The 27,056-nt window shown below is 38.1% G+C and overlaps 1 protein-coding gene across 3 annotated transcripts in view; it reads right to left on the reverse strand.

Moving 5' to 3' along the window:
* MICU1 (mitochondrial calcium uptake 1) overlaps positions 1-27,056 on the reverse strand; it is a 174,920-nt gene that overhangs the window by 77,522 nt on the left and 70,342 nt on the right. For all 3 annotated transcript variants that reach the window (XM_070432948.1, XM_070432946.1, XM_070432947.1), the window contains one exon: positions 19,016-19,130. In XM_070432948.1, coding sequence (XP_070289049.1) covers positions 19,016-19,130 — 115 coding nt within the window. The remainder of the gene's footprint in view (positions 1-19,015; positions 19,131-27,056) is intronic.

Consider the following 27,056-nt stretch of genomic DNA (forward strand, 5'->3'; position numbering starts at 1 on the left):
CTTTATATTTTAGTTAGAGGAGGAAATTGTGTTCAAAATCATACAGCAAATACGTGATGGAATTGGCAAGTGAACCTAGGTCAAGGCTGACTCCAAAGCCCATAATGCTCCCCGGCTTCCAATATGAAGGAAGACAGTAGTACTTATAATAACAAACTCACTGTTTATTCTGATATATTCTGACTTAGAAAAAAACAACAAACGTGACTCACTGGTTACATTAGTCTCTGCAACAGCTGAGAGTTACAAGTTGTTCATCTCAAAGACATACCTGATATCAAAGAAATACTGCATATGCCATGCTCAGCAGTTTAGACTTGGCTGCACTAACTGGAGACCTATAGGCAACATTAGATTCTCAGACAGGACTGTCAAATGTTTTAAAAAATTCTGAGTATGAATTTCTTTAGAGAGGAATACACTCTCCTATTCTCCCCACTGTCTCACATTTGGCCCACTTCACTCACACACATTATCTGCTTACTCCTTGCAGATACCTGAGACTATAATAACTGCAAACAATACGAAGCCACTGAAAGTTTTAAGCAGAGGCGTGACACAATCAAGCAGGCAGTTATGAAGGACTTCTCTGGCTACAGTGAAGGATGAGTTGGAAAACAAGAGCCATCTGCAGAGAAGACCATTGAAGGTCTTATAAATGTTAAAAATAGGCTTGAGCTGATGGCAATGGTAATAGAGAGGAGAAAACAAATTTGAAATAGCAAGGGAGAAATTATACAACTTGATTGTAATCAGCTATGATGAGCTGAGAGTGAAAAGGGAGGAGGGCATGACTGGCTTAGGCTACTGGGTAGCTTTCACATCATTAACCAAGAGATACAAGAGATGGAAAAGGTTTGAGAAATAAAATGAGTTCAGATCAGACCTGCTGAATTCAAGGGGTCAACAGTATATTCAGATGAAAATGTTCAGGAGGTAGTTAGAAGAGAGGGATTAAAGCTGAGAGTCATTAGCATAAGTGTGGTGAACTGCAAAGAGCCTGAAGTGGAGTTGCCCAAGGAGGACTGAAGGTTGAGGAGGATAAAGAAAGGGTAGAACGCAGTTGAAAGAGAACAGAAAGGAAGGAGTGACAGAGGAGGTGGCATCACAACATCAGGAGGAATACAGTCCAAATGAATAGAAATGGAAAAAATTTGGCAAGAGCCAGTCAGTATGTTGCTACCTATGAATTAAAGCAGCATTTTCATTCCTATCTCCACTAATCACAGAGGCTACACAGAGTACTTAAAATTTTAGCTTTATCATAATTGTCCTATTAGTTCTGTGAAGGCATGTGCCTGTATCATTTAAATAACTGAATGAGTTACTCTAGCAAATCATAGTTCATATGTCCTCTTACAATTAGGATACAATTCAGTTTACCAAACAAAGCGCACCCTGGACTGCTTTAGGTTTCTTTATCTTTTTATCCTGGCTTCACTACTTTCAAACAGAGTATCTGCTTTATGTGGAGCTACTCAGAGTGTTTAGTAAAGTGCATGTGCTGACATTCTAGAGGCTGAGCCCTAGATAAGGCTCAGCCACTGATAAGGCAAGTCAAGGCAGCAGCTTGCACCTTCTCATTTAGGCTTTACCCGGCCATCAGGGAATGTCCTTCTTCCCAATGTAGTCCTCTCAGCCTATTCAGTCTTCATCTGATAATCATGTCCAAGTATTTAAGATAAACAAGCAAAAAATCAGCTTGCTTTAAGTGAAATATGCTGCACAGGAATATCCTGTTAGGCAATTCTCTTGAACTTCCCAGTCTCCTCTTAAACGTAGGCTTCAGAATAATTCTGAAATCCAGTTGTTCTGGAAAGCTTTCCGGTGCCTTGTGTATACACTAACAACCTATTTCCATAGAAAGGTACTGAGAAAGGAATTCTGTTGAATCCCAGGCTACTTACAGAGAGAACAGTGAAGCTTTCCCCTCCCCATGTTAACAGCATATCTACCTCTATGCAGTGATCCCAAAATGATCGTAACCTATGTAAGAACTGATTAAAACAATAAAATCCCATGCAAAGTTCATTACTATACAGCTTTTACTCAGAATTCCACAACAATCTTTGCTATAGGCAATGGAGATAAAATAGGGTCTGTTCTAGTTAAGTATCATTTTTATATTACACTATAGTAAAAATAACAACTCCAGACTGTGCTTTGAAGCACAGATTTTTCTACTTTGCTCTTTAATAGAAAATGCAGAGTAGGACTCTAATTTTGGCTCTTCCAACAATATAATGAGTCATTATGTCTTAAATTCTTTTTTGGTAGTACTGATAGAATGAATAGGTTAGCCCTGGCCAGTGTGGCTCAGTTGGCACCAAAAGGTCAAGGTTCAATTCCTTGTCAGGGCACATACCTAGGTTGCTATTAAATCCCCAGTCCAGGTCAGGGCAATCAATTGATGTTTCTCTCTCACATCTATCTCTCTCTCCCACTCCCTGGCTCTCTAAAAATCAATGAAAATGTCCTCAAGTGAGGATTTTTAAAAAAAGAAGATAGGTTAGATTCTTATTTTCTGTTGGTTAGATGCTCCCAATGATGGGGGGGACGGACTTATAATCTGATAAATACAGCATCTGAATTAATCTGAAAGATAGTCATATTATTTTGAAATTCTGAAATACATATATGTATAGGAATAGAGGGTTAAGTTTCGTATATGGGAACAGAGGGTTAAGTTTCATTTCTCAGGCTGCTGCACTTGCGTACTCCCTTTAATCATGAGCAAAGTGATTGAGGAGGTGATTCATTTCTGGACAATGTACACTGTACCCAGCAAGCAAGCAGAACTGTTAAGCATGGTCAGGCCAACACCACAGGAGCCAAGACATCATCTCATCGCCTGACAACCAAGAACAATAGTTGAATTCTGCTACCCCCCAGGACTGAATGTAACTGTATTCTGTTCCCAACCTCACCCCAGTCCATTTTCCCTATATAATCTTGTGCCCTGCACCTTGCTGTAAGATAGGTTTTGGATGCTTGTAAGCTCCCTGTCTTCTTGTTTGGCTGGCCCTCTCAATAAATGCTTTATATGAGCCAACCCTGCCTCCATTATGGGACATTCCGAAGGCAGCCTGAGCCCACCTGGGGGTTTCCCGGTAACACCATCACAGAATTCCTACCTGCACCATTCCTGTTTTAAAATGATGCTGTAGGACAAATGAGGTAATTAATATGCAATATCAGAGAACTCTGAATTAGGAAAATACTTTAGAACATAATGAACTTCTAGTCAATGATCAACCTCACTACTGAATTTCTAAGGATGATCACATTGCCTTTGATCATTTCTAAGAGGAAGGTCATCACTTCTGAAGTCTAACCATGGTTGGGATTATTAATTGAGCTTTTTATCTCATGTAGAGCCCAAATCCAAACGTGTGCAGCTCTTACACATCTCATAGTTTAATTTTTTAGAGAAATAAAAAGTATATCTGCTTCCTCACTTATTTGATAGCTCTCTAAGTACATAAAAACATATTCTCGTGTGTCTATTAAGTTTTTCAGAGCTTATTTCCAGGCTTCAACATCCTAATAGCCTTCCTTTGGGGTACTTCAGATAACTAATGACTCCCATAAGCACAGTATCCTAAATATAGTTAATTGTGGAATGAGTTATCCTTTCTACAAATAACAGGACACATACACTTTTTCTTTTGCCAAAATGAAATAAGACATATATGTTTTGACTCTTCGATACATGTGAACATTTCCCTATGCTAATGAATCTCTGCCTTACATACATTAAATGCTACACTGAATTTCATTGCAAAATTTATTGTAATTTTTTCAGCCATCTGTTTGATATTTGAGTTATTTCCAATTTATTTTTTGATCATCAGCATCATTATACATACAATCATTTTATTAGCCTAAACTTACAGAAACGGAATTGCTGGGCCAAAGAGTAAACACTTATGAAAGTGTTTGATAAACATAGTCAAGATTCTAAAAAGGTATGTAAATACATGCTCTCACCAATACTATCTTGGCAATTAAATTTGTGTTACTCCAATAGTTAATTCTTTAAAAAATATGTTTTTACTGATTTCAGAGAGGAAAGGAGGGGGAGAGAGAGAGAGACAGAAACATCAATGGTGAGAGGGAATCATCGATCGGCTGCCTCCTACATGCCTTGCACTGGGGATCGAGCCTGCAACTCAGGCATGTGCCCTGACCGGGAATCGAAACGTGACCTCCTGGTTCATAGGTCAACACTCAACCACTGAGCCACGCCAGCTAGGCTCTCATAGTTAATTCTGATGCACAAATGGTTTTAGATACAATATGGATTTGGTAGTCAAATGAGAGAAGAAAAAGCTAATTGTCCCTTTAAAAGAGGTCATTGATTCTAATCTTTATCCCAGTTTCTTGGAGTCCTTTAAGACCTTTGAAAGTGATCTAAATTTAGGAAAGACTTTGTTCACATCATGTAGTTTTGAGCCCAAGTTTAACTGTAGCTAAGCTAGCATAACTGTAGGGCAGACCTAGTGGGTAAAGCTGCCCATGATGCAAGGTACAGCCATGATGCCTACACTCTGTATTGCTCCTGGACAAACCCCTAACCTGTGATTTACTGGTCAGTCAGAGGTAGCGAGGACCCCATTAGAACAGGTGCGGGTGGGGAATAGTTCAGCTGCTATTTCTAACAGCACTTACTGGAAGGATCTGGTTAGAAGACCCATGTTTCTACTCTGACAAATTCTGACCATAAAAAAAAAAAACCACACAGAGAAATTAAATGTATATTCTTAGAACAAATTTAAAATTCAGAATTACTTAGTCTTGCTTTTACTTGAAAATCTTAAGCCAATGAAAGAAACTATATGAGACAGTTACTATGAGCTAATTATCATTACACATAGACTCTACAATGGCTACAAAGAGGGCTCCATTCTTTACTGCCTGTCAGTGTGATTTATTTATTTAATGTCAGTTGGCAAAGTTTTCTAAATAGTATAAAACACTAAATGTCAAGAACCTGAGTTTAAATACTTCATAAGAAGACTGAAATTTTTCTGAATTTGTTTAGCAAGGTTTTCACGGAACACTATTCAGAAATGTATTCCAGAAAATACATTTCAGCCCTAATTCTCAAAAAAAAAAAGAAAAAGATTTATAATTTAACACCTGAAGAAAAGAAATAGAAATAGCTGATGTTTCTAGTCCACAGTGCATAACCCATCTTTGAGCTATATTTCATCCTCAGTTACTGATGACCTTCTGAGAGCTGCCAGAAACAGTCTTTCATTTAAATTGCTCTTCCTTACACTGCTGACAGTTGTGCTAAGGAAGAGTATTCAATGCCAGAGATGTCAAAAAGCTTAGATTCCCCGAGAGTTCCCGGGAGAGAGATTCTAAAAGGAATGCCAGCGCTTTACCCTTGCGTTAAGGTCATGTTCTACTTTAGGATTTATTTTCTTCAAATGCATGTTACTATTTTTATGGCCAATTGACATATACCTTTGTGACAGACCCTCACCTCTGTCTTCACAGATCTGAAACCATAATCATCTGCTTTCATTTTATTCTATGTAGTTTCATTCCACTCCATGTGCTCAATACTAGCCAAAGTGACAGCTTATGCCAAGATACAACTTACTGAATAGATACTTAGAATTAGCTGCTTTAATAAAGAGCTTGGATATTTACTTAATCTACATTAAGTTGAAGGACCCTCTTTACACGTGACTAGGTTTGGCATTCACCCAAAATCTATTTTGTTTTTCAGTTTAATGTTCAAATAGAAAAGTGTAGTTATTGTCATAATTTTTTTACCTTTCATCATGTCTATATACATAGAGAATACTTCAAAACCGTTTTAAGTGCAAGGCAGGAGGCAAAGGCTATTTGGAGCAATATAAAATTTTAGTATGCATACTAAAATAATTATTCAGAAAAATTATTGGATATTTATTTAGCAAACAAATATATACATGGAATACTTATTAAGTGCCAGATACTGCGCTGAATATCTTCTCTAGAAGGGGCAGTGATTAGGCAAACCATTCCATCAAAAATCACTATTTTTTTGCCTTAACTTCCTTTTTGTAACCTCAAATTCCCTAGCACAACACATAACGATTTTCTAAAGTTGTTTCAGGAATAGGTAAGCAACACATTATGAAGCCTAAGCATAACCAAACATTATTAAGTTTTGGTTTTTAGGGAAAAGTAAGCTATATACTAGTAGGTAGACCAATACATTTGATGTAAAAAATGGGGCTCATAGACCATAAGCAAAGATCTTGAAACATCATCAATTACTGAGGACTAAATTCCTACCAGCCATCCCAACCATCAACAGAACAAAAACAGGACAGGATAGAGCCTGAGGATAGGACACAAGTAAGAATTGTAGGAGAAGAATCTGGAAAAGTTTCTATCACCTGTTCTAGGGAAATGAAGGAAAGACCATGGCAGCAAGCAAACTGAGGCTCCTTTGACACTGTAGTCAAGGATATGGAGATGAACTAGGTTCCTTTCTAACTAGAAGAAACTCAGGGAAGCCACATCTCAAATATCCTTTCTTTCAAATACTTTAAAAATGACTATTAGTAGGATATGGTGTCAGATACTTTGGGGATACAAAACCACATGATAAAGTTCCTACTTCAAGATATTATTTATAGCCTGGCCAGTGTAGGTCAGTGATTGAACATCCAGTCAGGAACCAAGAGGTCATCAGTCCAATTCCCAGTCAGGGCACATGCCGGAGTTATGGGCTCGATCCTCAGTAAGGGGCATGCAGGAGGCAGCCAATTGATGAAGTTTCTCTCTCATTGATGTTTCCATCTCTTTATCCCTTTCCCTTCCTCTCTCCTTAAAAATCAATACAAAACATATTTTTAAAAAATATATTATTTATAGGGGATCCAAGATGGCAGTGAATAAGTGGGATCTACCCTCACCTCTTACCAGGACCAAACTAGAATTACAACTAAATTACAGAACAATCATCCTGAATAACCAACTGAAGACCAGCTGAAGCGAAGTCTTATAACCAAAGATTTACAGAATAAGCCACACTGAGACTGGAGGGTGGAGACTCGAAAAGGGCTGGCCCCATTCCCACAGGCAGAGGCTAAGGTCCTGGAGGGATAACTCAGCTGCAAAAAGGTTCCCTCTGAGTGGGTCTCAACCCCAAGCTGGGCTCTATAGTCCAGAGCACCAGAGCTGGGAAGAAGTGCTCAGTTAACATCTGGCTGTGAAAATAGGCAGGGATTCTGTCCACCAGGAAGAGACCAGAGGCAGCTAGAGAAAGGTTCCCTCTTAAAGGGCCAATACAAGACCACATTCACAGCCACTCCCCCCTGGGCTCCGGTAAAGGGAGGGCAGAGCAGACTAGAATCACAGAAGGAGAACTTGTGTTTGTGGTTCTGGGGAGAGAGCGGAAAAAACAGCTGCCAGGATCCCAGTGCTGAACCCTCTCCCACACTGCAGATGCCATCTTTCTTGGGTAGAACTCTCCCCCAGCCTGGGGGATCAATAGCTCCACCCTCTGGATTCCCTGTCACCCCACCCTGTGGAGTTTGTACCCTGCTGAGGAGTGAGCTGCCTAGGCTGGGATGTAGAGACCTGGGCAGACTCAGGGAGTATTAGTAACTGAGTTGTGTGGATTTGGGGCAGGGGCAATTCCTCTTACTTTCCTTGCACACCTGACTGTCATTTCCCCCTCATGGGAGATCCATTCCCTTCCTGACTCCTGATGGCTCCATCCTGCCAAGGTCTGGGCAGAAGCTGGGACAAATTGAGTTGTGTAGTTCAGGGACAAGGGACAGAGGCCATTCATCCCACATTCGCCCAAGCCTGACCAGCACCTACCCCTCACGGAAGAGCCACTAGGCCCATCCTCTCAACTCCTAGAGGCCCTGCCCTGCTGAGATTTGGCTCCTGGCAGAATCTGAGACAGACTGAATTGTGTGGCTCTAGGATGGGGCCATTTTTCCCTTGTATGCCTGACTGCAGCAGAGTCCTCCATTCACACGGCCAAATCTTGCTCTATTTGGGCCTGATAAACTCTGCTGGCCTCACCTGATGACTCCCTGAGAACCTGCCCCAACACAAAGATGTGTGAGTACCCAGGGGGTGTCAGCTAGACTTGGTAAACCTGTTGACTTTTGCTGAGTGGCCTCCCACCCTGCACTGGCACCGAGTGTGAACCTGTGTCAGGCTGGTGAACACCACTCGCCCTAACCTGGTGACTCACTGAGACGCTACCTCATGAACTCCAGGACTGCAGAGGCCTTTTCACTGATTAAGCCTAATAGGCAGCCTGCAGGCAGAGGCAGACGGAGGCAGATCTCGGGATGCCTTGGGACTTTAGCTGACCTGCTCCCAGGCCCAGGGCTGATAAACGCTGGCCTTGGTATGCAGCTTGGTCCTTTCCATGCACAACCAGGCCCAGCAGAGGCAGCCACAAACTGGATAGCTTTGTAGCTCCAAACAGGTTGTCTAGGGCCAGTCACAGGCAGTGTGTAACATTGGCCTGCACCAGAGTTCTTCCCAAGAGGCCCAGAAACAACGCACCCAGCGGCCAGCTTCAGATAACATCAGAGCAGAATCCACACTATAGCATTTCTTTGCTTTAGATTTTTCTAACAGCTTTTCAAAGATTAATAGTAAATAGTAAGGAAGATGTTTAATACTCACCTATTGTGAATATTATTCTCTCTAGGATTGTTTTTATGTTATTAGCCCACAGGGTTAATAATGTTAGTTAGGACACATATGAAGACAAAGAGCACAACATAAATATTTCATAATTGTCAATGGCAAAAATTCAGAGTCTAAATTATATTATCATTATCTAGTAAAACTTAGCATTAGCAAAGTGATGGAAATCGATAAATAATATGTAGCATTCTAGATAAATCTTAATGACCCTTTTCTGTACCACGTTATGGAGAAAAATCTCTGACTTCTACTATTAGATTTAAGACCATCAGCTAATGTTACAGTCAGTAAGTGCTGAGAATTAAGCCATTAATAACCATTCTTCTATATTCTCAGTCAAATCCTATTAAATTACTTTAAAGATCAGAGACTCTATATTAACAGTTTCTTTATCTTGCCTAGAATGAATCTGAATTTATTTTATTAATATTTATTTAGTAAATACATAATATTCTATTTGATACAAATGCTATAGCCAATGTTGAAAATTCTTCAAGTTATTCCATCAAACTTGATCAGAGAGATGGGGTATAAAGCAATATAATTTATGACTTAAGAATAAGGGGGATAAGATGGTGGCATAGGTAAACACCGGAGACTGCTGCTGCAAACAACCACTTCAAAAATACAACTAAAAGACTGAACGGACATCACCCAGAACCACAGGAAGGCTGGCTGAGGAGAGACTCTTCAACTAGAAGGAAAGACAACAGCATACCCAGGCTCAGAGGAGGCGCAGTGTGGAAAATTTAAAGGTGCGGAGGTGCGAGTGCAAAGCGGGCTGGTGGCTGAGGGCGCGGTTGTCGTTTTCAATCAGGAGGGAGTCTCAGACTCTGAGCTCCAGATCCGAGTGAGTCTCTAGGGACTCAGACTCAAACGGGAGAAGCGGGATTGTCTAGCATCAGTTGGAACATGAGGGCAGCTTTCTCTCTGAGGTTTGCAGCGTTTGTTGGGGTTCTGAGAAGCAGGGCCTCTGGGAACGGGACTGAGAGCAGCCATAACTGCTCCCTCCGCTCGCCCTGTTGATCCCGTCCCGCCCAAGCCCTGCGCAGAGCCATTTGCCGGATCGCCTCAGGCAAAGGCTAGATTAGCACCTCCCCAGAGGACAGAAGTTTTCCCACAGCTGATTCTCACAGCCAGTGGGCCTGGTGGTCAAATCCCTCTAGTATTAACTACAACAATCAAGGCTTAACTAGAACAAGACTGCGCACAAAGACCACAAGGGGGTGCACCAAGAAAGCATAAAAAATGCGGAGACAAAAAAACATGACAGAAATGGAGGATATAGAGCTAAAAAACGAAATTTTGAGGGCTTGCAATAAACTTGTGGAGAGCCTCACCAAAACTAATGAGACCCTCGATGCTATGATAAAGAAACAACTAGAAATTAAGCATACACGGACTGAAATAAAGTGTATCACACCCAATAGCAGACCAGAGGAGCACAAGAATCAAGCCAAAGATTTGAAATGCGAAGAAGCAAAAAACACCCAACCAGAAAAGCAAAATGAAAAAAGAATCTGAAAATACGAAGATAGTGTAAGGAGCCTCTGGGACAGCTTCAAGCGCACTAATATCAGAATTATAGGGGTGCCAGAAGATGAGAGACAGCAAGATATTGAAAACCTATTTGAAGAAATAATGACAGAAAACTTCCCCCACCTGGTGAAAGAAATGGACTTACAGGTCCAAGAAGTGCAGAGAATCCCAAACAAAAGGAATCCAAAGAGGACCACACCAAGACACATCATCATTAAAATGCCAAGAGCAAAAGACAAAGAAAGAATCTTAAAAGCAGCAAGAGAAAGAGACTCAATTACATTCAAGGGAATACTCATACGACTGTCAGCTGATTTCTCAACAGAAACTTTGCAGGCCAGAAGGGAATGGCAAGAAATATTCAAAGTGCTGAATATCAAGAACCTACAACCAAGATTACTTTATCCAGCAAAGCTATCATTCAGAATTGAAGGTCAGATAAAGAGCTTCACAGATAAGGAAAAGCTAAAGGAGTTCATCACCACTAAACCAGTATTATAGGAAATGCTGAAAGGTATCCTTTAAGAAGAGGAAGAAGAAAAAGGTAAAGATACAAATTGTGAACAAGAAACATGCATCTATCAACAAATGAATCTAAGAATCAAGTGAATAAATAATCTGATGTACAGAATGAACTGGTGATTATAATGAATCAGGGACATAGAAAGGGAATGGACTGACTATTCTTGGGGGGGAAGGGGAATGGGAGATGCGGGAAGAGGCTCGACAAAAATCGTGCACCTATGGATGAGGACAGTGGGTGGGGAGTGAGGGTGGAGGGTGGTGCAGGAACTGGGAGGAGAGGAGTTATGGGGGGGGAAAAAAAGAGGAACAAATGTAATCTGAACAATAAAGATTAAAAAAAATATATTGTTGAAGTGGAAAAAAAATAAGGGGGAATACAAATATGTAAATTCTGAATTATAAGAAACCAAGCTTATTTGAAAATATATTAATTAAAAAACACATTTTTTCTCTCCACTAGTACTGGCTGCAGATTGAAGACATCAAATTTGGCCTGCAACAGAGTCCCTCCCAAGAGGCCCCAGAACCAACACACCCAGTGGCAGCTTCAGACACAACTTATATCTCAATTTGGGATATAAACAGCAAAGTCAAGTCTTACGTTTGCTAAAATTCTTTTTGAAGAAAATTGGAAAAAAAATTATAGTCTTGCTTTGTTACCTGGCCACAATGCTTTATATATATCAGGTATGTTTGTAGTGAATATTGTCACAAACCTATGATCAGTGTCATCAGTTTACATATTAAGTAATAATAAACAAGGTCAATCAATCAGTGATATAGAATGTTGAACAGTGATAATTGCCAAGGAGAAAAAACAAAGCAGGAAAGGGATTTAGGAGATGTGTGTGTGTGTGTGTGTGTGTGTGTGTGTGTGTGATGGTGTTCAAAATTTATGTTCAAAGAAGGCTCTCATTATCCCAAGCACATACAGAGAAGAGTGATAGGATATGCCACTGCTTATTTTTTTATTTTTTTATTATTATTATTATTTTTTAAATTAAATCTTTATTGTTCAGATTATTACATTTGTTCCTCTTTTTTCCCCCCATAACTCCCCTCCTTCCAGCTCCCACCCCATCCTCCACCCTCACTCCCCACCCACTGTGTTCATCCATAGGTGCATGATTTTTGTCCAGTCACTTCCCGCATCTCCCACACCCCTTTTTCCCCCAAGAATAGTCAGTCTATTCCCTTTCTATGTCCCTGATTCTATTATAATCACCAGTTCATTCTGTACATCAGGTTATTTATTCACTTGATTCTTAGATTCATTTGTTGATAGATGCATGTTTGTTGTTCATAATTTGTATCTTTACCTTTTTCTTCTTCTTCCTCTTCTTAAAGGATACCTTTCAGCATTTCATATAATACTGGTTTGGCGGTGATGAACTCCTTTAGCTTTTCCTTATCTGTGAAGCTCTTTATCTGACCTTCAATTCTGAATGATAGCTTTGCTGGATAAAGTAATCTTGGTTGTAGGTTCTTGGTATTCAGCACTTTGAATATTTCTTGCCATTCCCTTCTGGCCTGCAAAGTTTCTGTTGAGAAATCAGCTGACAGTCGTATGGGTATTCCCTTGTAGGTAATTGAGCCTCTTTCTCTTGCTGCTTTTAAGATTTTCTCTTTGTCTTTTGCTCTTGGCATTTGAATGATGATGTGTCTTGGTGTGGTCCTCTTTGGATTCCTTTTGTTTGGGGTTCTCTGCGCTTCTTGGACCTGTAAGTCCATTTCTTTCACCAGGTGGGGGAAGTTTTCTGCCATTATTTCTTCAAATAGGTTTTCAATATCTTGCTGTCTCTCATCTTCTGGCACTCCAATGACTCTGATATTAGACCGCTTAAAGCTGTCCCAGAGGCTCCTTACACTATCTTCACACTTTCGGACTCTTTTTTCATTTTGCTTTTCCAATTGGGTGTTTTTTGTCGAATCTTTGGTTTGATTATTGTACTCCTCTGGTCTGCTATTGGGTATAATATTCTTTATTTCAGTCCGTGTATGCTTACTTTCTAATTTCTTTATCGTAGCATCGAGGGTCTCATTAGTTTTCGTGAGGCTCTGCACAAATTTATGGCAAGCCCTCAAAATTGCTATTCTTAGCTCCATATCCTCCATTTCTGTCATGTTTTTTTGTCTCCGCATCTTTTATGCTTTCTTGGTGCACCCCCTTGTGGTCTCTGTGCGCAGTCTTGTTCTAGCCAAGCCTTAATTGTTGTAGTTAACACTAGAGGGGTTTGACCACCAGGCCGGCTGGCTGTGGAAATCAGCTGTGTGGAAAACGTCTGCCTTCTGGGGAGGTGCTAATCCAGCCTTTGCCTGAGGCAATCGGCAAATGGCTGTGCGCAGGTTTTGGGCGGGGCGGGATCAACAGGGCGGGCGGAGGGAGCAGTTATGGCCACGCTCAGTCCCGTTCCCAGAGGCTCTGCTTCTCAGAACCCCGGCAGCCGCTGCAAACCTCGGAGAGAAAGCTGCCCTCAGGTCCCAACTGATGCCGGATAATCCCGCTTCTCCCGTTTGAGTCTGGGTCCCTAGAGACTCGCCCGGATCTGGAGCCCAGAGTCTGAGACTCACTCCCGACAGAAAACGACAACCGCGCCCTCAGCCACCAGCCCGCTTTGCGCGCGCACCTCGGTACCTTTGTATTTTCCACACTGCGCCGCCTCTGAGCCTCGATTTGCTGTTCTCTTTCCTTCTAGTTGTAGAGTCTCTCTTCAGCCAGCCTTCCTGTGGTTCTGGGTGATGTCCGTTCAGTCTTTTAGTTGTATTTTTGAAATGGTTGTTTGCGGCAGCGGTCTCCGGTGTTTACCTACGCCGCCATCTTGGTCTCTCGCCACTGCTTATTATAAGCACAAGACATTGTTGCCAAATTGATTGTTCTTCTTAGTGTGTGTCCAAGAAATTCTTGTTTAGCTAAAAATCAAAATTCTAAAAAGTTTAAATGAGAAGAATAAGCTCTATTTAATGGGGGAAATTATATTATACTAGAGGCCCAGTGCACGAAATTCGTGCAAGGGTAGGGTCCCTAGACTTGGCCAGTGATCAGGGCTGATCGAGGCCTTCCGGCTGCTGGCCAGTGCCTCCCTTCCCTGGCTGTTGGCTGCCGGGCAGGGTCTCCCTTACCCAGCTGCCAGCCAGGGCCTTCCTTAATTCCACACTGTCCCTTGGTGGTCAACGCACATCATAGCAAGCGATTGAACTCCCAGCTGAACACCCGAGGGGACAATTTGCATATTAGGCTTTTATATATATAGATAATATGTTTTAGAGAAGCAGCTTTGTTAATAATATTTTTAGGAGAGGTAGTTATAAATCAAGAAAGAAATTTAATGATTTATTCTATATATGTGTGTGTGTGTGTGTGTATACATGTATATGTATTCCTCAAATTTTATTTTTGACAACATAGTGTAGTTCTGAAAGTACTTTGAGTTTCCAAATGTCAATCCAGTTGGGCAGAATGTTCATATTCTTCAATATGATGGCAATTTCTTGAACACTGAGTCAATTAATTTTGCAAAAAACAGCTAATCAGAAATATGACAGTCCTGCCTGGCTGATGTGGCTCAGTTGGTTGGAATGTCATCTCGTATACCAAAAGGTGGTGAGTTTGATTCCTGGTCAAGGCAAAAACCCACATTGCAGGTTCCATCCCCAGCCAGGCATGTGAGGGAGGCAACCAATTGATGTTTCTCTCACACATCAATCTTTCTCTGTCTTCCTCTCTCTAAAATCAATTAAAAAATAAAATAAATTAAGAATAAATATGACAGTCCTGCATTATCAGGGTTATGCCATTCACATTGCTCTGGCTGGTTGTCTGTTGGAAATCTCAAGGACAGGCCCTGTTGTCCACCATTTAGTGCATCTAGACTGTAATGATCCCTTGTTATTCACAGGAAGTTGATCCAATGAGTGCCTCACTTCCTATCATCCTAGCAGCAATTTGGACATGGGAAAGAACTGATCTCAGTGTAATTTCTGTGGTACATTTCCCCCCTGAGGCTTATTAGAGAAAGTGGACAACGCAGTGTACAACATTCAACATGCCCATTATCTACAGAAGAGTTAATGCCTAGTCTCTTCACAGTCCAGCCTTAGAGGCACTCTGCTAATTTATGGCTTATCAATGCTGAAAATGTGACCACAGCAGTAAAACAAAGCAACAGGAGCCCAGATACTGTGGTTGGCCTGGGTTTAAACCCTGCATCACCTATTTACTATGGGACTCGGGGCAAGTTTTTTTATGTTATGTCTCCATTTCCTCGTCTGTAAAATGAAGGTAATAATAGTGTAAATATTATCAGGTTGACGTAAGGAAAATATATTGTAATCAGAGTCACCAAAGGAGAGGACAGAAAAGCAAAGAAGTATTTGAAGACATGATGGCTGAAATGATTACAAATTAGATGGAAACTTTAAACCTATAAATACAAAAAGTTCAAACAACTTCAAGACAAGAAACATGGAAGAACACTACATCAAGGCACATAGTAAAACAAAACAAACAAACAAACAAAACAACGTGCCGAAAACAACATCATTGGTTGTCTACCAGGAATGATTCCTCCTCCCACGCCCCCTCACCCTTCACCCAGGGCACATTTGGCAAATCCTGAAAACACATTTGGTTGTCACATTTGGGAGAAGGGAGAGGGTATGCTACTGGCATCTAGTGGGTAGAGGCCAGGGTTGTTGCTAAACATGCTACAATGCACATGACAGCTCTCACAAGAATGAATTGTCCTGCCCAAACATTAGTAGTAGTAACTTTGAGAAACACTAAAGGTACATAATAATTAAAATGCTTAAAAACAGTGATAAAAAGAAAATCTTAAAATCATATCCTTATTATATTTTCTCATTCCTGACAAAAACAGAAAGTATTTGACATCATAATACTAAGCACTTTTATAAACCACTATGTTTACAAAACATGTTTAAGATAGGACCCAAGAACCAAAAAGTAAGGCTTCCAGAACTCACGGGCCAATGTGACTTTTTTTTTAAAACCTGCTTTTAAATGGTTCATTTAAGGGAGCTATAATACATGCCAGGTTTTCTGAAGGTTCTGTTTTGTAATCCTGCATAAGTTAAAATCTCATTTCAGCTCAACAAACATTTACAAGGATTACTTCCACAGTACATATTATACAGCAATGCAGTTTTCCAAGTTAGTCTCTTCATTTAATGTAGTACTTTTTCTGCCACATCATGCCTATTTAATTTTAATTCTGTCTTAAGTCACAAAAATGATTTAAAAATTCCTACCAATTCTGCTACGTTTTGTTGTTGTTGTTTTTAAAGAAACTCAACTGAGGATATGCTTTTATTGACTTTAGAGAGAGAGGGACAGAGAGAGAAACATTGACTTGGGAATGAAACATCAATCTGTTGCCTCCCGTAGTGCCCAGACTGGGGTTCGGACCAGGGATTGACCCACAATCTGGGTATGTGCCCTGACAGGAATTGAACCCACGACCTTTTGGTGTATGAGATGATGTTCCAACCAACTGAGTCACACTGGCCAGAGCTCTGTTAGGTTTTTATAATGACAAGATTTTTGGATCTTTTAAAGCTGAGGTACATTTACACGATGGAATAGTACTTGGCCGTAATAAAGAAGGAAATCTTACCCTTTGCAACAGCATGGATGAACCTGGAGAGGATTATGCTAAGTGAAATAAGCCTGTCAGAGAAAGGCAAGTACCATATGATTTCACTCACATGTGGAATCTAGTGAACTAAAAAGCAAAATAAAGACAGATTCATAGAAAGAGAACAGGCTGATACCTGTTTAGGTTTTTTTGAGGGGGGGGGGGGGAGGAGAATAGGTGGAGGGAGTTAGAGGGATTGAACAATAAAGAAAAAAAGAGAGAAAAGCCCAGCTGGTGTGTCTCAGTGGTTGAATGCTGACCAATGAACCAAGAGGTCACTGGTTCAATTCCTGGTTAGGGCACATGTAGGGGGTATGCAGGAGGCAGCCCATTGATGTTTATCTCTCATCAATGTTTCTATCTCTCCATCCCTCTCCCCTCCTCTCTCTAAAATCAATAAAAACATATTTTTAAAGAGACAGAGAAAAAAAAACCCTTATGGACACAAACTGCAGTGTGATTGTTGGAGGAAGAGGCAGGTGGGGAGGTGGAGAGGGTATAGTTAGGATAGTGATGGAAAGAGACTTGACTTGGGGTGGTGAACACATAGTAAGAGTATAGATGATGTGTTGTGGAATTATGCACTTGAGACCTTTATAATTTTGTTAACCAGTGTCACTCCAATAAATTCAATAAAAAAGGGAAAAATAAAATGAGATACGCAATAACATGTTATGACATGATATCAAGAATAAAAATCCAGACAAATTGCAAACATACTAAATACTATGCACTGAACTAGGTACTATTTTTTGCTGGTGTTTTTTTGTTAATCCTCACCTGAGGATATTTTTTCCACTGATTTTTTTTTAGAGAGTGGAAGGGAGGGAGAGAGGGGGAGAGAGAGAGAAGGAAAAAAAAACAAAACACCAATGTGAGAGACACATCAATTGGTTGCCTCCTGCACATATCCTCATCGAGGTGAGGATTGAAACCTGCAACCCAGGATGTGCCCTTGACTAGGAATCAAACCTTAGACTGATGCTACACCACTGAGCATACCAGCCAGGGCTGAACTGTTTATACTGTTTATATTCATGATCCCCAAATCCTTAAATAAATAATTTGGGTTTGGTATTACTACCCTCTTCATTTTACAGACAAAACAGATGAACAACTTCACTGACTTGCCCCTAATCACAAAGCTAAGAACTGGTGAATCCAGGATCTGAACTGAAGCCTGTTTTGAAAACCCATGCCCTTAAAATAATAACTAACACTACACATTTAAGATCATACATGCATTTTTAGTTGGTTTACTATTTTGAACTTCAAAATAAATCAATGTATATTTACAGTGCTAGAGCACTGGTCTACCACATGAATTTATTCAGACACTCTGGTCCCCCACAGACAGGTGTGGTAAGGCATCCTAGTCTATATTTCTTCATTTTTCTGTCAATCAGAGGGGAGAAGAGTAAAAGTGGTCATAGCCATGACAAGAACTATACAAGTCATTTATTAAAAACTGTCTTATAATTTCATCTTTACAGATGACTAGCTTAGAGAAGGGAAGGAAGGGGTGGTTATTTTTGTTTGATATGTCCCAGATGGAAAAAAACTGGGAATCCCCTCTTTTCAACATGCAAACCAGATCTGTTTGATTCAATTTAGGTTTGTTTGTTTGCTTGAACACTGGCTTAACATGAACATTGGAAAGTAATTTCAATTTTAGGTAGATTTTATTAATATGTACGCAAAGAGCTAGAAACATACATTTTGTTTCGTTTTTCTCAATAGTTTAAAAAAAAAATCACACTAAAGGGAAGTAAAATTAAAAAATACATAGAGCACGGCCGGTGTGACTCAGTAGTTGAGTGTCAACCCATGAATCAGGGGGCCATGGTTCGATTCCCCATTAGGGCACATGCCCGGGTTGCGGTCTCGATCCTCAGTTGTGGGGCGTGCAGGAGGCAGCAGGCCGATGATTCTCTCTCATCACTGATGTTTCTCTCTTTCTCTCCCTCTCCCTAAAATAAATAAAAACATATATATATATATATATATATATATATATATATATATGTTACATATATATATATGTTATATATATATATATATATATATATATAAAATACATAGAGCATACTGATCAACAAAATTGTTTAGCTTAAAAAAATCAGAAATTCATCAACGCTCTAAATGAGTCAAACTTGAGTTTTGTGTCTTAAATAGTAATCCTCCAAGATTAAAAAAGAATATTAAACACAATTAGAACTGAACCAATTTTCTTCTTTAGTGGGAGAAACAATAGATCAATATGTGTTTTTTGGGGGAAGCTGAAACATTAATGAAGGTTATATAGGAGCAGGCAACAGAATACAGAGCTTCAAACAGTTAAAGGTAGCTATAATTTCATAGTTACTTTTTTTTTTTAAAACTTTACCTGAATACTTTAGTTTTCTTCTTTTTCAAGTGGTTCTATACACAAGTTACAGAGAATTCCAGATAAGTGAAATTTTATGTAACATAATCAATTAACTTTATGAACATGTCTTGTTCTGCCCTCCAATCAACCTAATTCTTTTTATAGTCCTGTGTGTTCCCTATAAACAAAACACCCCCCCCCCCCCCCCCACACACACACAAAAGGAAAAGCTTATACTTACTAGAAAGAACAGTTGTAAGGAAAATGTAGTCGGAAAAGGAGATGAGTCCACATTCTCCAAGGGTGTAAAATATACTGCCTTCATCAGCAAATTTTTCTCGTTCCTGGGCAATTTTCTATTAAATATATGGGTTCCAGCAAAAGATAAAAAGAAGATACAGTAGAATGAGAACACAAATAGTTAAAGATGAACCATCATTTATCTGACAGTTTTATGGTATTTATCATAGGCATTTTTCTGATGGCCATTCCAAATTAATGGATCCTTTACAGTTTTCAAGATGATGAAAATTATAAGACAAAAAATAATTTTGTTTGCTTCAATACTGGCTTACTATGAACATTGCAAAATAATTTCAATTTTATGAACTCTTGCCATTTAGCATATACAAACCCAGTTCGGGGCTAGTTTTGTTTCTTAGTTTTAAAAACAATCCATCTTCTTCTATAGAAGGATATGAAAAAAAAATCAAAACAAACAAACAAAAAAAACTAAAGTGAAGTCAGTTCCAATTTACTAAGAAACTATACTACTAGTGATTAAAAATGAAGAGGTAAGCAACCAAGGCTGACATAAACGTTCAGAAAATTAATTTCTGAAATACTAATTTTAATTTTTCCTATGACCCCCAAGAATCTTAGTTTTGGAATGTAGATAAGCTTGCAGAGTAAACAGCATCTCTAAAATACATGCATGCCAAGCTCTAGACATCAGTTTATTTCATTATATTTATTGTTACCGTGGTGGAAGCTCTTAATTTCAGCTATTTGATGAAACTCTCCTAAAATGCAGCTATTACTCAAAAAGAGTTAATTACCAGCTTCAGTAATGGTCTGTCTGGCAAGTGGTCTCTTCCTGGATGCTTAAACAAACCTACTCTGTTTTCTGAATTCCTAGCTGAATTATAAACTTAGTAGTGACACTGAAGATATTTTCAAAAACTGAAAAGGATCCAATAAAGTGTTAAGATTTGAAACTCATTTCCATAAGTTCTGGGCCAACCAAAGATATTTAAGGAATTATTCTGGTGCCAAAAAAAAAAAAAAAAAAAAAAAAGAGAGAGAGAGAGAAAGAAAGAAAAAGAAAAAGAAAGAAAGAAAAGAAAAAGAAAAAAATATGAGATTTCAAAAACCCAAAGCAACAAAGCACGATCAAAGTAATAATGTCATGCAAGTGCAAAATAATAAGCAGCATTGCAAACATAACCTTGGGAGAAATATCATGAAAACTAAACCAACAAGCACCACCACACCAGCATCCAGGTACACACTATCCGATAGGTTACCTCTGTCTAGTGAAGATCCCATCATATACCATAAAGGAAAGAAAACTAGTTAACCAACTGAAAACACAAGTACCAAGTGAATTACCATGATCTTCTTAGTAAGCCCACTGATAGCCTTTACTGAATATTTGTTCATATGAAACAGTAACCACAGAAAGGTTAAAATCCATAGTTGAATGTCAACAAAGCAGTTCCAGGTTTTGATGGCAGATTCCACTCAGGAAAGGGCTTCTCTGCCTCATTTATGATGGACAGAAAGTATGGTCCTGCTTGACAGCATTTAGAGATTATTTCTTTGAGCCAGCAACAAAAATGAGCACATAGCCCAATCTGTTCAAATTAAGGTTAGATCACATACCACACTGGACCTTCTACCAAGAGATTAAACATAAATTACAGTAAAAAAATACTGTTGGATGAAAACAGGAGCAGCAAGGCCTTCACTGGGAAGGTAATATTTTAATTTCTCAAAATAAAGGAAGTAAATAATTTTTTTACACTATTCAAGATACTGCAAAAACAAAGCATGTGAATAAGAAAAAATACACATGAGAATCGTATCCCAAAGTTATACCATCAGTAGGCAGAACAATAAATGTGCACAGAAGTTGAGTACTTCACATTATGTAATAATCTTATGAAGAGAATGCTATAAGCAAATAAAAATAAATAACATATTGGGATCCAGAAGTTGAGAAACAGACAAAAATCAAAGGGCAGAGGCAGCTAAATCAAAGAAGCATATCTAAGATTATTTTTCTAAAAATCATCTAGACAATGCTGCTACTCAGAAGATACAGAAAGACAAATCTAGTTTTGTTGGTAACTTTCAATTTTGATACAATTTCAACTCAGAAAAGTGGAAAGACCCATATCAGAACTCTTGTATCCTTTTTACTCAGATTCACTTATAGCTTACACATTACCCTATTTGTTTTATCATTTTACATAGATATATTTTCTTTTGCACTATTTTGAAAGTTGAAGTTATATTATACTTAATACTTAATTACTTCAGTATATATTTCTTACAAAGACATTCTCTTACATACCACAGTATAAATTTAATAAAACCAGGATACTTAATACATACTATTATCTAATCCATAGTCTATTTTCAAATTTAGTCAACTCTCCCAAATGATTTCCTTTATAGCTATTTCCCCCAGTCCAGGATGTAATACACAATCATAAATGGTATCTAGTTGTCATGTCTTTTTAATATCCATTAATCCAGAACAGCTTTCTTTTCCTTTCTTTATTTTCCCCTTTGGAGGCTTATTTTTTATTGTGCTAAAATTCACTACTTTAACCATATAAGATGGCTTCTTTCAAATAACATGTTTTCTAGGTTCATCCATGTTGTAGCATCAATCAGTACTTCTTTTTATTGCCAAACAGTATTCCATCATATATATATACACCAAATTTGTTTATCTATTCATCCAATGAAAGATATTTGGGTTGTTTTCACCTAGGACTACAATGCACATTGTACAAATATTCGTTTGACTATCTGTTTCCAATTATTTGGTGTATATGCCTTAGAAATGAATCTTGTACTCTCACACAGGCTAAATGACAAAAGTCCTAGCCAACATTTCACTGCAACCTCATGAAAAAACCTGAGCCAGAACCATCAAGCCAAATTGCTCCCAAACTCCTTATTCACAGAAAGCACGAGAGACAAGTTAATGATTATTGCTTTTTTAAGCCACTAAACTTTGGATTTTCTTTTAGAAGACTTGTAGTTATAGATTTTACATTTAGGCCTGTGATCCATTTCAAGTCAATTTTGTGTATAGTGACATAGAGATAAGGTTTATTTTTTAAAAATATGAACATACAGTCGTTTCTAAACCATTTGCTGAAAATCAATTGACCGGATAAGTATGGATCTACTCTTCTATGATGTTTTCTGATTTGAGTGGCCCATTTTCTTTGGAAGGTCTTTCGATTACTAGCAAAGTGTATGATTATTTTTCAAAGTATATATAAACATGGGATTATATAAATGGTTTTTAAAAGGCAGCTTGAGAGACTCTGCCTGAGATCCATTTGGGGTCATGGTTTAGGCCTAAACATCCCCACCACTAGGGCCATTATAAAGTTTGCAGAGATGATAAAGCTGTCATCGAACAGACCTTCAGTTGTATACTGAGAATTGCTGTAGGAACACATCTCCAGGGGCTATATTATAATGACACATTACAGTGCTGAATCAATTAGTGTGATTTTCCCCAGGAAGGTAACCCCTCCTCTACTGCATTAAATGGGATATGTCCATATTTGCAACCTTCAGACCTCTAAAGGATAAAATATTCTGTTTGTGTGGTTATATACGAGACCTCTGCTGTACTGAGAATGATAGGGAGCAAGAGAGGCCAAGAGAATGTCAAATTGCTGTATGTAAGAAAATATTGAAGAAGATAGCTAGAAGGAAAGAAATAGAAGAAAAGAAGACCATAGGAAGGTGAACAAAAAAGGAGAAAGAGCTGTGACCAGAGAGGAATAAAAAATATCAAAGTTAGGAAAAATTGAGGAAAGAGAAAGCATGTATGCATATGTATGCACAAGTGTTTGAGAGAGAGAATAGAGAATGTGTGTGTTCTGCAGTAGCTCCTTAAAAATGAGAAAGATGTTTAAAGAGGATTTAAAAATTTGCCATGCTTTGTGACGTGCCCTGTGCAATACAATCTTCCAAGTGTTTAGAGTAAAGGTCTATATTGTTCTTTCATGCTTTTGGAGTTGGGGTTGAGGTACAAGGAGAGAAAGAGAAAAGTTACATATATGCTTTCCAAGATATCCACTTGTCAAACAGTGGTTCAGGTATAGTTAAATTTATACAGGGGTGGCAAAAATAGGTTAATATTAATAAAAATAATACAATAATAATACAGGAATAAACTGATTTGTGTACTCACAACTATAAACCTACTTTTGCCAACTTCTGTACATCTAATTTATTAACTCTAAGAATTTATAAATGAGTTGTTGAGTATGCAAAATTCCAAAGACAATTCTTATAAAATTCATGACATATATTAATTACAAACACCAAAAACTGTTACAAAACCAGCTGAATTATATAAATGGTATTGGCTGAACAAGAATGATTTTAGAGCCCAGCTGGTGTGGCTCAGTGGTTGAGTGTCGAACTATGAACCAGGAGATCACGATTTGATTCCCAGTCAAGATACATGCCCGGATTGTGGGCTCAGTCCCCAGTAGGGAATGTGCAGGAGGCAGCTGATCAGTGATTCTCTCTCATTATTGATGTTTGTCTCTCTCTCCCTTTCTCTTTCTGAAATCAATAAAAAATAATTTAAAAAAGTCACAAAACAATAAAATTCAGTCCCTCAAATTATTTAAAGCTAGGAGGAGAATCAAATAATATGTCAAGCCCTGACCGGCTTGGCTCAGTGGATAGAGCGTCGGCCTGCAGACTGAAAGGTCCCAGGTTCGATTCCGGTCAAAGGCATGTACCTTGGTTGCGGGCACATCCCCAGTTGGGGGCCTGCAGGAGGCAGCTGATCGATGTTTCTCTCTCATTGATGTTTCTAACTCTCTCTTCCTCTCCCTTCCTCTCTGTAAAAAATCAACAAAATATATTTAATAAATAAATAAATAAATAAATATGTCAAAATTTGGGAGGAAATGGGAGTTACTAGAAAACGAATTTTTAGACTATTTTATGTTATATGGCTGATTCTTAGCTGGTCTTTTTAAATCAAAGGCCTGATTGTACCATAAATTTTACCATTAGATCAACAAGCCATGGCACATAGGGAATCTGAAAATACTGACATTTGAGTTTGATAATGAATAATTTGTTTAAAGGTCCAAAGAATGGTAAAAATGGGAAATCAAGATTCAAGGAAGGAAAAGTGGAGGGAAAGTTTTTGGGACTCCAAAGTCTCATCAATGTTTAATTTTGCAAATTGAGAATGTCAAGTAAAATGTTCCTTCATTTAATTTTTGGGTAATGTCTAATCTTTGACTAAATTTTAAGTAATTTCTTCCCTAAGGCAATATCATTTATATACTTTGAGGTGATATGGAGGCACAGTCCAAGGAAAACAATGCTCCTTAACAGATTGGTAATAATGTTCATCTTCTCGGTCTCAAAGGTGGTTATTTATATATTTTTGTTATTAATGAATATTTGTATTAATATGTATTTTTACTAGAAAATCTAACATAAGAATTTGAATTTAACATACATAATAAATTCAATATAAATAACAAATATAATAGACAAATGAAAAGGAACAAGTTTGTATAAAAGTAAAAGAAAGTATCATAAGGGCCCATAATGTGAGATTAAGTAAAATATTAAGATATCAGTTCAGTAAAAAAACAAAAGTAGTAAGGGTCTATGAGAAACTTGTTTCATAATGAAGTTCCCGAGGTAAGACTCTAACATTACACCAGTATATATGCTGAAAATTAAACAGAACTAGGTATTTTAAGAAGAAATTGTAATAAGTTACAGAGGTATATTTTTTAATGCACTTTAGAAGTTACATATCAAACTTTATTCCAATTACCTGAATCTCTGAAATTAAGGCTGTGAAAGCAGAATGCAGGTTAACTGAACAGAATAATATTTCTATTCAATTTACTGACAAGTGTTACCCCCCTTTTGGAGAACGAAATTATGCAAAATATTTCAAAGCAATATTCTCATTGACTTAAATAAATTGAAGTTAAACTATTTTACTATCCATTTACATAACTTAGTCTTTGATTTATTTGTTTCAAATTTGAAATATAACTATAACACTAAAACATTCCAATTACTGACCTCAAGTAAAGGCAAATGAATAAATAATCTCATAAGAGTACTGTATTGGTATTGACCTTAACTGCACCATGTTCTGAATCTTTTTATTTTTGAGAGAAGCAGAAAGACAAGAGTAGACTAGAGCAAATCATACCCTATACATGTGTAATTGCTGCACCTCTCAGTGAGTCTATAACCTGAACTGTTTTACCAGATGGCTTTGTTGCTAAAGCATTCACACTCTCGTTTCTGACCAATCATAAACTTATAAAACATCTGCTTAAAGTTGCAGGTGCCTTTAGGAGCTCTGAGAGTGGGATTTCCAGATATGATTCAAACTCCTTAATACTGTGCTCAAACAGTAAATCCCGTTACAGGGCTGATCAAAATAGGGGCAATAATTTTGCCTTCTAGGATTCAACTGGATGAAGCCAAAGAGAAAAACATCTTATTTAGGAGTTTAATGTCATTATTTATTCTAGATAAGACCCACTTTTCAAGTTCTATAGTCCAAAATGAACTTTTTCAATCAAATAGAAGTTGACAGGCTATAATAGTAAAATAGGTGCTACTGGCTGGCCAGTGTTGCTCAGTGGTTGAGCACTGACCCTTGCACCAAGAAGTCTCTGGTTTGATTCCCAGTCAGGGTACACGCCCAGGTTGTGGGCTTGATCCCCAGTAGGGGGCAGGTAGGAAGCAGCTGATCAATGATGTTTCATTGATGTTTCTGTCTTTCTCTCCCTCTCTCTCTAAAATCAATAAAAACATATTTTAAAATAGGTGCCACCATAAATTCTAGAACCTTAAAATATTCCTAGTACACAGAAAACCTGATAAAGAACACACTTTTACAATTTAAATTAAGAGGTCATCCTTTATGAGACTGAAATAATTGGATTGTTTTAATATTAACATTTCTCTATATTGCTGAAATACATTTCAAAGTCTCTCTAAATCCCTCAAGAAATACTTGAAGTTGTACTTCAAAGACAAATTAATGATAATAATATACTTCTTCCAGAAAATACAATTTTGGCATATCATTTCCAAATAATAAATAGTTGGGGCAGGGAGGGCTGGAATATTAGAAAGAGGAAATTCAACAGTTTTCCCATGCAATTAATGCTCATACATCATTATTTAGTTGGTACATAGACAGATGATGCCAAAGCCTTAGTAAGCTATTGATCTTAAACAATCACACTATTCCAAATAAAAAATAAAATGTTGCACAGTTAATATGTGTTATTCTTCTTCCCCATCACATATATGAATTAGCAGGAAGGTAGATTTGGGGATATGTCATACAAAAATCAAAGCAAGATATTTCTAATTTGGAATAGTTTACGATTTCTTCTTCTCCTAACTCCGAGTTTCCAATCTTTTCAGAGATAATATTGCTCTAGCAACAAACATAAATTACTGTGCAACAAAGTGTGGAAGGTGAATGCTTAAGATACTGTAAACTTTACTCTGCCAGAAAGCCATTCTCTTTTCAGTCCCAATTATAACCACTAATAGCTCTGAGCACTATTCCAAATACCTAGAATGCAAATGCTTTTCTATTTCATTACCTACATGGCTGTAGAAAAAAATGAATACAAATGAAGATGCTTAAAAAAAAAAAAAACAGTGGCAGAAGATTTGATTAAAACAATGATAAAAATTTGAAAGTCGCCGAAACTGGTTTGGCTCGGTGGATAGAGCGTCGGCCTGTGGACTGAAAGGTCCCAGGTTCGATTCTGGTCAAGGGCATGTGCCTGGGTTTCGGGCACATCCCCAGTGGGAGATGTGCAGGAGGCAGCTGATCGATGTTTCTCTCTCATCGATGTTTCTAACTCTCTACCTCTCTTCCTTCCTCTCTGTAAAAAATCAATAAAATATATTTTAAAAAAAATTTGAAAGTCCACTGGAACAGCATTAACTTCAGGAAATGATATAACTTTATTGAAGTGATTTATTTCAGGTCT

This window comes from Myotis yumanensis, unplaced genomic scaffold, assembly GCF_028538775.1.
Source record: "Myotis yumanensis isolate MYYU_CA2020_CCGP unplaced genomic scaffold, mMyoYum1.0.hap1 SCAF_13, whole genome shotgun sequence".
NCBI classification, from domain to species: domain Eukaryota; kingdom Metazoa; phylum Chordata; class Mammalia; order Chiroptera; family Vespertilionidae; genus Myotis; species Myotis yumanensis.